This window comes from Sebastes umbrosus, chromosome 23 (assembly GCF_015220745.1).
Source record: "Sebastes umbrosus isolate fSebUmb1 chromosome 23, fSebUmb1.pri, whole genome shotgun sequence".
Lineage (NCBI taxonomy): Eukaryota > Metazoa > Chordata > Actinopteri > Perciformes > Sebastidae > Sebastes > Sebastes umbrosus.
The window spans coordinates 5,331,899-5,342,220 of record NC_051291.1 but is presented as its reverse complement, the minus strand read 5'-3'; the positions used below and the strand labels follow the sequence as shown (position 1 = coordinate 5,342,220).

General features: G+C 39.7%; 2 protein-coding genes across 3 annotated transcripts in view; one reads left to right on the top strand and one right to left on the bottom strand.

Annotated features, from left to right (window-relative positions):
• The window catches only part of LOC119482567 (NXPE family member 3-like), a 34,241-nt gene that overhangs the window by 10,247 nt on the left and 13,672 nt on the right, over positions 1-10,322 (bottom strand). The gene's annotated exons all lie outside the window — the stretch shown is intronic.
• On the top strand, positions 333-6,393 carry LOC119482574 (angiopoietin-related protein 5-like). Its single transcript, XM_037760231.1, has 7 exons — positions 333-481; positions 673-747; positions 929-956; positions 1,063-1,154; positions 2,322-2,439; positions 2,994-3,179; positions 5,291-6,393. Exons 2-7 carry the CDS (start codon positions 679-681, stop codon positions 5,587-5,589), a joined length of 792 nt encoding a protein of 263 aa, XP_037616159.1. The 5' UTR covers positions 333-481; positions 673-678; the 3' UTR covers positions 5,590-6,393.

Here is a 10,322-nt window from a genome sequence, read left to right as displayed (position 1 = left end):
CATCATCCTCTGGGGATTGTGAATGCCAAAGTTTATTGCAATGACTTTTTGACATTCATCCTCAGGGAGTACATGCCCCGGCATGCACAATGTTCTCAGTCCTAAACAACACAGCAAGTATTATTATGAGTCTGCCTCGTAATGTTGTTTGCCTTGAGAGGTGTACCCAGATGGGAAAAGTCCGAGAAAGGAGCCTGTAAACACTGCTGGGCATATTTTAGTGCAGCAATGTTTAAATGTCACAGTTGTGAAAGCTGTGTGTCATACTTTTGTAAAAAAAGAAAACGTTTCTTCAGAGGAAAAAGGGGGAAGTTAGCTGACTGGGTCTGTTGTTCAGACTTTGCTCCTGCTCAGTCTGCACGACAGGAAGTGATGGCATTTACTGTAAACATGAAGGAGGTGTGGTAGTTCGGCTGGTGGGAAAAGGTACAACTGCTGTTGAGGAATTTGAGCTGGCATACAAGGTTCATCCAACACACGGGTAAGTGTTAGAGAGAGTGATTATATTGTTATTGGCTGTTAACGGTAGTGTTTTACCCTTTAGTCTTGTGAAAGTGAGTCAACTATTCATTGAAGTATCACAGTTTAGTGTTGATTAAAAGATTACATTTCTGTGTGAAATGTTTTAAAAGATATTATCTATTAAGGCTGATGTGTGACTTTTAAACTCAGGTCAAAATGAAGAGTCTGCTTGGGTATTGCGTGCTCATCTTGGCATTTATTTTGAGCTGCACGGAACAGGCTGAGGTAATAAAAACTACACAAACTCTCCTCCTTTCTCCAATGTTTTCCAACCCCTCTATTCTCTTTAATATGTTTCGGACAACTCCTCTCCAGCTCTGGCTGCAATGTCTGTATTTTTAAGTCTCGCTTTAAAACTGTATTTTAATGTCTCACTATAAAACTGTTGTGTCTGTGATATTACTAGAATCACCAGGAACAACTTTCTTCTCAAGGTACGGTGAATTCCTTAAAATTTTATGTAATATGGAAGGTACAAGGTGCCATATATTCAGTTTTGATGTTGGTCGTGTTGGTTTTCTCCTGTCATGCTAACCTCAGGAACAGACTGCACACAGATTAAGGCTCTCTTGCCACAAGCATCCAGCGGGGTTTATGTAATCCAGCCTCCCAGTGTCAGAAAACCATTTAAGGTATAATAAAATACCCTAAATCTGATTATTAATGTACAAAGTAAGTCTTGCTTGTAATTGACTGTTAGCTAAGCTACTAATACTGAATCTTAAAGGGGACATATCATGCTCATTTTCAGGTTCATACTTGTATTTTGGGTTTCTACTAGAACATGTTTACATGCTTTAATGTTCAAAAAACACATTATTTTTCTCATACTGTCTGTCTGAATATACCTGTATTCACCCTCTGTCTTTTCAAAATAAAACTACTTATTTAGGTTTAGGAAAAGATTGTGGTTTGGGTTAAAATAACTCCGGAAGTGGCGTTACTTAAGTATGGAAGTTACGTGACAAATAAATCAACTTTGACTTCTGGTTTCAAACGGGGCATGAATACCAGTCTCCTGATCAAAAGTCTTGTTCTTTATACTTCCCGGTTCACGATTACGTGGATTACGTACGTATTGATTTCCATCACGTGGAAAATGTGAAATCAGGAAATATAAATAGCAGCAAACACCGCATAGGGAGGAGGTCAGGGTGGATGGGTGGGTCAAAAAACAGTAGTAGTTGTGTTGCCTAATCCTAACCATGTCGATCTTTTCCCAAACCTAAGTAGCTTTCTTGCTTAAACCTAAGGAAGCTGTTTGTCGTGAAGATGGAAGTTTATTTTGAAAAGACTGTATGCATGTAACAAGTGGACATTGGCAGGAAGTTGTTTCCTGTGCAGATAGAAGTTTATTTTGAAAAGACTGTTGCATGTAACGAGCAGAGATTGACACGTGTTGCTGGACATTCGTAAGAAAAGGAGGAATAACTTTTTCATAAGATATCATACAAATTGTTGTATGAGGATACTTCTTTTTTTACTCAGATACCCAAATGTATGTGCACATGCACTGAAAAAGTGAGTTTCTAATGATATGTCCCATTTTAAATGTAGAACTGTTCTGTTGCGTCCTTTTTTTTTTTTAACTTAAATCATATGCATGACTGAAATCAATAAACAGTGACATGTCAGATTTTGGAAAGCACAAAAAATAGAGCATACATGTCACTTGTTTATCTAATTCATAATGTCATGTTGTCCAAAGCTCGGTAGAAAACGTCTCAGTCTTTAGTTAGTGTGTGAAAAGCCTGGCACCTGGTTTTCTTAACATATGTTTTACTGCACTACCTCCTCAGGTTTACTGTGAGATGCGGCAAGATGGTGGCTGGACGGTGTTCCAGAAGCGCAGTGGAGGAGCGGTTTCCTTCAACAGGAAATGGAAAGCATATAAAAAGGGTTTTGGAAACTTGAACCGTAAGTAAAGAATTTAAAACTGGTTTTGTTTATTGATGGGTGTGAAGCTATATTGAACTTGCGATGACCGTGAAACGCCTTACTTAACACACAGTGAATGTCAATATCCCAGAGAGGTCTTTCTTAAATACAAAAGAACCTACAGGATATAGAAGATTAGGGATTCAGTTAAATAAAATAAAGAGATTATTCCTTATTGACATTGGCAGGAAACAGCCCCTCTTGTCACATGCTTTGTGACAAGAGAGTGATGAGTCGTAGGCCGACACAATCCAGCTCTAAAACCACATTAGCTGAGACATTTTGAGGGCAATGTGCACATTTTCTACCACACAGAAACATGCAAATCAGGCTTTGTTGCTAGCTACTCCTGGAGGAAAGCACTGTCTGAACTTCAGAAATTGCAAGCTTGCACTTTCAGCTGTCCCGGAATTCTTGCCTGACTTACCTGCAGGTGACCTAAAATCCCTGCATCCTGCAGCAACGACAACCCAAAGCAAAGACATCTCAGAAAAACCTAAATCCTTACCTTGTGCTCTGCTGATTCCCCTTAGAGGACCACTGGCTCGGCCTGAAGAACGTCTTCTCTCTGACAAAGAACAAGACCAGGAAGTGGACCATGAGGGTCGACCTGTGGGACCACAAAGATGTCAATGCTTTCGCCGAGTACAGGAACTTCAGATTGGGCAATGCAAAATCAGCTTTCAAACTGCATGTCGGGAAATACAGCGGAAATGCAGGTACCGCACGCTTTTCTAACGGCTGCTTTATAGTTTTTCTCATTGTCCCTCTTTTCCCTTTGCTTTTTAGAGACACACATTTATCTCATTTATTTCACTTTTCAGTTATGCTGGTTGGAAAACAATTGTGAAGTCACAAGAAAACAGTTGTGTTTCTATTCAATTGTCAAGCGAATTTTAAGCAACCTTTTGAAATGTCGCCAAAAAAGAAATGCAAATTACTGGTTTGGAGCGAATAAACTTGGTCAGAAGTTGGCGCTATAGGTTACGCATGGCTGTATTCCAACAGTAAACAGAGTAGAAGAAGAAGTAGAGGTTGCGAACCGGAAACGAAACACGTCAGCTTGGTCATCTAACCATCTAGAAGAGAAAAATGGAGAGGTCTTCAGGAATTTGTTTCAATTGGGTAAATTTTAATTGTTCTTTCAGGTCAGCTAGCATTGGCCATGTTTCATGTTGTTCGGAGACGAAGACAAACATTCGCACGTTATGGGAATATCTGAGAAGACGCTGACAGCATAAACAGCTGTTAAATGTCCGCTACCTCCGAATTTATTCTGCGAATGTGTTTCCATATCCCATTTAGTGCATCAACTCTTTATTCTTAAAGGCAAAAACCACCTCAAGCGAGTGTAAGAACTTTTTCGTTGCAATTGAGGTCGATTACCAAATTTTGCTGTTTCCATACAGCTTTTCTAATGCGAATAAAAATATATGAATGGAAACACGGCTAATGATGGAGGTTTTACGTTTAATGTTATTACTGGAAACTACTTCTGATGGTATCCACATTAAAAGCTGATTTTATAGGTTATGGTTATGACATTTTCAACGTGTTGCTTCCCTTTAAAGATCTTTGTTCCTTCAGTCCCCCCAAAAGTGATTTAAACTTTGACTTTCACTTCCTCCACCATCTGCTTTCAGCACAAACTCTGTCTAAGCTCTGTTTTCTGTGAAACAACAGCACCCTCTTCCTGTTTTGTTGTGTAAAGCACCCAGGGATGGTCTCATTTGTAATGTGTCTAGATTAATGATGTGTTGATCTACACATTAAATGCTACACATGCCAGATTTAAAGCGAGAAAACATTGAAAGATGAAATAACACGTTTTCCTCTTTCAAATGAAAAGAAAAAAATGCAACTCAATGTATTGCAATCAGAGGTTTTACTACAGCCTTACTTGGTCTGGTATGACCAGTAGCTTATGGTGGCTAACCTTTGCTAATGATAGCAAACTTAAGCCAGATAGAGCTGTATAACTGACATTACTGAATAGCCTCACTGACTTTATGACTCCTCTGTACTTGTGCTACAGTGACACTACATTTTCGCATGTCACAGATAAACACTTTAATTGAGGCAAATTCAAGGCGCCATCATCTTGCAATCCGATATCACGCCAAAGCATGTAATAGACCGCCTGTCCACCAGAGGACAGCATGTCATTGTCACATTTTGCCACGTGTATAAATGTGCAGTACCAGCAGGGGGCAACAAAACCACTTAGGTTTAGGAAAAATGTCATGGTTGGCCTTAAAATAAGTATGTAAAGTAAGTACAATACGTATGGAAACAACGTAACACTAGTACGAAAAATACGTAGGGAAAAGACACACACCGGGCGGGCGGAAGGGGTGGTGGATGGGTCCAACAAACACAAGGCTTTCATCCAGGAGATGTTGCTGTTTGTGTCCTGTGCGTTAAGTTTTGCTTTAACGTTGCAATCAGCTGTTCGTTTGTGTCCCGTGTTCACAATGTTCAGTGTCATTTTCACTGTACAAACGTAGTAGTTTTAAGCCCAACAATATAGTTTATTCCTAAACTAAACTACAGGGTTTAGTTGCCTAAACCTAAAGTGATACCGAGGGTAACTATAGTGGTTTTGATGCCAAACATAAGGGGTGCGATGGCAACGCCAAGGGGCGTGATGCCAATGCCAAGGGGCGTGACGCCAATGCCAAGGGGCGTGACACCAATGCCAAGGGACGTGATGCCAATGCCAAGGGGTGTGACGCCAATGCCAAGGGGCGTGACACCAATGCCAAGGGGCGTTACAAAGCATTTTAAAGCATTCTAAACTTCCTTAAATGGTTTCCAACTTTGTCCAAAGGTGATGCCATCCGCGGTGCCTATCCAGGCATTGACCAGAATGGCTTCGGCTTCAGCACCGTCGACCGCGACAGTGATGGCTGCTCGCCATGCATCTTTGGAGACATTGCTCAAATGGATTGCACCTCTTCAGACGGTGGCGGCTGGTGGTACAGCAGCTGCGGATCTGCCAGTCTGCACGGCGACTGGCATCCAGCTGGTAATCACATCGGTTGGGGGTCAGGCCTCCACTGGCATACTTGGAAATCTCCAGCACCTTACTCCGTGAAGGCCACCAGAATGATGATCAAGTCTGAGTGAGAGGACCCAACCCCCATTTAACTTCATACTGTTTTTTCTCGTAGCACAGTGAGTGGTCTTACATTTTAGCACTTATTCTAAAAGGACGTATTATTTTTTTTAAATGCAAATCAGTTTGGGTTTTTAGATACTGGTCGTACTACTCATTTCACACTTCTGGGGTGTTTCTGCCTATGGAGATTAATTATCCTTAATGCTTTCCTAATTTCTTGACATCAACACCTCAGTAAAAGGAATTGTTGAGAGGAAGAAGGTGGTCTGTGAGGTCTTCATTGAGGTATTCCTTTAAAAATATTTCAAAAACATTCAAAATAAGAATAATGGATGCCCATAATTGAATTTACAGGCATCCCTAAAATTCTTGCATTCTTACAATTGGTTATTACGTACATCAACTAAACTTCTGAAGTTTGAACAAACATATAAACACCATGGAAGCCAGTTAAAGCTATCGTTGGTAACTTTAATTAAAATAACTTTTTTTTTTATCATATTTGCTCAAACTGTCACTATCTCTCTGCTACCTTTTAGTGCTCCTAATGGCATTTGCAAGATTCCACCGTGCCCAAAGAAAAATATGACAAAAAGTTATTTTTATTAAAGTTACCTACTGTAGCTTTAATGATGGATGCAAGAGCTAAATCATATTTTTTACTTTGTTATTTTTGATGTTTGCTTAGGATTTTGACTGATTTTATGAATGAAAGTCTATATAGAGCACAGTTTGCAAAGTCTAAGTCCAATTATTTCATTATGAAACAACTGAATATAAATAAATTTCATTAAATGGTTTTGTTTGCAGAACCCCTTGTTTTGTCTAAATTTGTTTTATTCCTGTTAGAAAATCACAACATGGAATTAACAGTGAACACACTTCCCAGAGGGTTCATATTCATACTTATAATATATGAGAATTTTTAGGAAAATAATCTCCATTCATATGATTATTCCCGGTTGATTTTACATATAGGTTTTGTATACAGTATATTAAGAAATGCTAAAAAGTACAACTTCCCACCAACCCACAACCAAAAGCAGAATTATGTTAACATTTCATACAGTATTGATGATTCTATAACAGCAGCACCTTTCAATTACATGTAATTTAACAGTGTATCATCAATACTCTGAACATCATACCAAAGTTGACATCATGTAAATATATTATTGTTACATCATGAATGAAATAGTCTGTTTATGTTCTTTGGAGCTAAGTGGTGAGTGAGAGTGGTGTTAAAATGGTAGGCAGACGCCGTTTTGTTTCATGTACGTATCATAACAACGGCTTGTATATCCACCGTCCTTGGTCTTCTGGTTTCCCTTTTTGAATGACAAATACAGACTACAGCGACCTGCTGGTGTGGAGAGTATTTCATGTCACACAGGCGCAGAATGTACATGGTAGTTGGCCATTGGCTGTAGTCGTTGCGGTGTGTTTGAGTGCAACTTTTTGGCCAACACAAAGGCGACGTGAGGCGACTCAACAGGCGGCCTTCGTTACCGCTAATTCTTTGAAGTCGGGTTGGTGTGTCTGGGCAGAGATGCTGGTAGGTGGATTTTGTTACTTTTCAAGTAGGAATAATGCAGAACTTGGTAGAAACACAGAGATAACATGTAAACTCAACGTGTGCTTTAATCCTCACTCCTTCCCCCCAACAAAGAAGAGAAGTGCAAAGAAGAGAAGGATAGAATGTGTATCAATGCGTCAGCACACAGCAGATAACAGAGCATCACAAGACAACAAGTATTTCAGCAATCTGTTGTTTACAGTTACAGAAAGCAAAACCATCTGGTCACTTTTTTATGGTGACAAAGTTCAACATGTGAGGACCTGAGATTATTTAAAGGTACAGTGTTAGCTGCAGATATGAAAATTGCCATTACATTCCCCCCTTTGAGCATTCAATGCTCACTTTAATAATTAACATATCTGATTACTACTAGCACCATTGTAAAACACAAAATCAAAGTGTGAAGATACTATGTGATTTTGATTTAAGTATATGAGAAAGAAGGAATAAAAATATCTCAGGCAATATCATCATAAAATGGTGGCGTCCACACTGGAGGTGGAAAAAGGTCAGGAATGTCTTTCTCCAGCTGTGGTGTATATACATATTGTCCAACAGTAGATTTGATCAAAGAGGCAATCATAGCTTTAGCACAAGGAATAATGCATAATCAATTTAACAAGTCTGATGTACTCTGCAACACATATAAGATAATGAAAAAATAACAAAGGCATAGGAATGAAAATAAAAAAGGTAAAAAAGATAAAAAAAGATTGCAATGTGTTTTCTCCAGGTTTTCCTTTAATGCTGCATTAAAGATGGTTGGGGATTCGTTGGGGATTCAGAAAATCCTCGACGAAGACGCGTAAATTTGTAAATTTTTTTCTCAAAGAAAATGTGAACCAAAACTGGCTGTCTGGGTCGACTGGTCAACGACTTGTCAACGACAGAAAACCACTTTTATTGTGTGAGGGCAAAATTTGTCAGTTTCCATTCTGTGTCTGAGAGGAGTTCAGCCGATCTGACTGCGTCTACCACAGCAGAGAATCAGAGACCTTGTGAAAATCAACTTTGGGGTCCGCTGTTTTCTCCCAACCTGTAGCATCATTACACCTTTTAGTCTAAGGTCCCAAATCTTGCCACCTTTCATCCTTCGATTTGATCAATGAGACATTGGGATCAGAGTGTGGTATCTGAAATAGAGACTGAAAAAGTGTGTCAGGCAGAGTCACTCAAACAGCCAGTCAAGCTTGAGTTTGTCCCTATCAAGGCCCTCTAGGTACCATTTATTTTCAAACTCACTGTGTACTCCAAAAGAGATAAATCCGTCGGGTCACTGTTTTATGGTGACAAAGTTGAACATGTGAGGCCCTGAGATTATTTAAAGGTACAGTGTTAACTGCAGATATGAAAATTGCCATTACAGGAATCAATTGTTTTGGGGTTTTTTTGCTAAATGCAGTACCTGTGAGGGTTAGGGTTTTATATTTTCAAATTGGTTTGTGTGTTGTATGATGACCCTGATGAAGGCAATAAGCTGAAACATGTTGGTCTAACAATACAGGTGATCTGCATACTACTGGAGTTGCTGGAGTTTTACCTCTTCAGACTCCCATCTCCATGCACCTTGGAAGTAGGTGAAGTTATGCTGGAAATCCCTTCTCTGCTTCTGTAATGAACATGAAAACAGATATTTGTGCAACTTGTTGTTAGGGTAACTTTGCAGCATGTGGTGTCAGGATGTCAAAAACAGCACAATCCAAATGTATTTGAATTTACTTCTTTACATGACGTGGCAAAGGGTGCGGGATAGATTGAATCATGTTAAACTGCAAGAGAGGAAGCTGCTTTCTTTGATTGATGGTTGATTAATCAAAGGAATTTCAAGTTTTTAGCAGTAACCCCTATGTTTTTTGTTTTTATTTTTTTAATAAATCTCTTCTTTAATCCACAAGCCTGCGCAGCCATAGATGAAGACTATCATGAAGGCCACAGCTTGTATAAGAAGGGAGTACGGAGTCATCTTCCTCTTTCTGGCTCTCTTTGTCTCGATCTATGTGCTACGTAACATGGATGTTCTGGAGGTGAGAATTTGGTTTTAGAGGGTCTGCTTGAAGGGTGGACCCTGTTTGAAATGTTTATATTAGTCAGGTTTCAGGATATTTTCAAATGCAACGTGGCTCAGCAACAGTAATGTTCTTTCATTGCAAATAAATGCAGTTAAATTGTATTTACCCTCTCAATGCTGCACCTTGACCTGGTGACAGCAGCAGCTCCTCAAGCTAGGCTCGCATTATTCTATGCCTTAGACCAAAACCATTAATGTGGTTCTCATTTGTTCTCGCTGAAGACCTAAACAAATGAGTTACAAATGTACAGTTTTTAAAAAGATGCCCCCAAAATGTCCACAGGGGCGTTTTTATCGCAAGGGATCGCCTCGCTTCCCAGCATTGGACGCTTGATGGGCTGCCACTAGACACTAGACACCTGATTGGACGAATGGTTTCCCTCGAGGGCTGTTGCTCCGAGCTTTCAAACCGGAACCAACATGGCAGCTCATTTGGAAACTTTCTTCTCTTATATCATGAAAATAGTTTTCCGAAATGTGTTTCTGAAAACATTTTATGCGAGAAATAAGCCATGCAGTTGCTAAATCTGTCTTTATTTTGGATCGATAACACTTAGTTTTAAAGTCTCTTGGGAGTTTCCAGAGGCGGCGAATTGCACCGGATGCCCCTGATTTGCATCAAGTAGCCTGGACCTCAACTATAAACAAATGAGGAGCGGCCAAAGTGACGCCTCATCTCTCGAATCGTGCCGCCACACTCCTAGAATGCATTGCACGGCTGCTTACATAGACAATGAATGGGAAGCATTGAAAGGACGGAGGCTGTGGACACGTACCATAAGAGGTTCAATGGCTTTTACTTGGATTCTCTTATCAACGCAATTTGTGAAAAGACAAAGACACCCTTTTGTACCTTTTAGTGTGGTTCAATCCAATTGGTATGCATCAAAATTCAATGCATTTCTCAGCCATTAAAATCTTCCTCTGTCATGTCAAACAATCAGGTGTGAAACAACCTCCATAGTGCTTCTGCGCCAATGACATAAAATATCCCACAATATGAATTTCAGTGAGCACTTTGAAAACCTTGACCATTTGAATTTGATTTTGTGCAAATGTGTTTTTTCCATGGGTCAAAGTTAACAACAGACTAA

What these genes read in the sequence shown, in the direction of transcription:
- LOC119482574 (XM_037760231.1), top strand. Translation starts at nt 679, where the DNA reads ATGAAGAGTCTGCTTGGGTATTGCGTGCTCATCTTGGCATTTATTTTG. An exon ending in GGAACAACTTTCTTCTCAAG is followed by an intron (nt 957 to 1,062) that starts GTACGGTGAATT and finishes TGCTAACCTCAG; the next exon opens with GAACAGACTGCACACAGATT. An exon ending in GTGTCAGAAAACCATTTAAG is followed by an intron (nt 1,155 to 2,321) that starts GTATAATAAAAT and finishes CTACCTCCTCAG; the next exon opens with GTTTACTGTGAGATGCGGCA.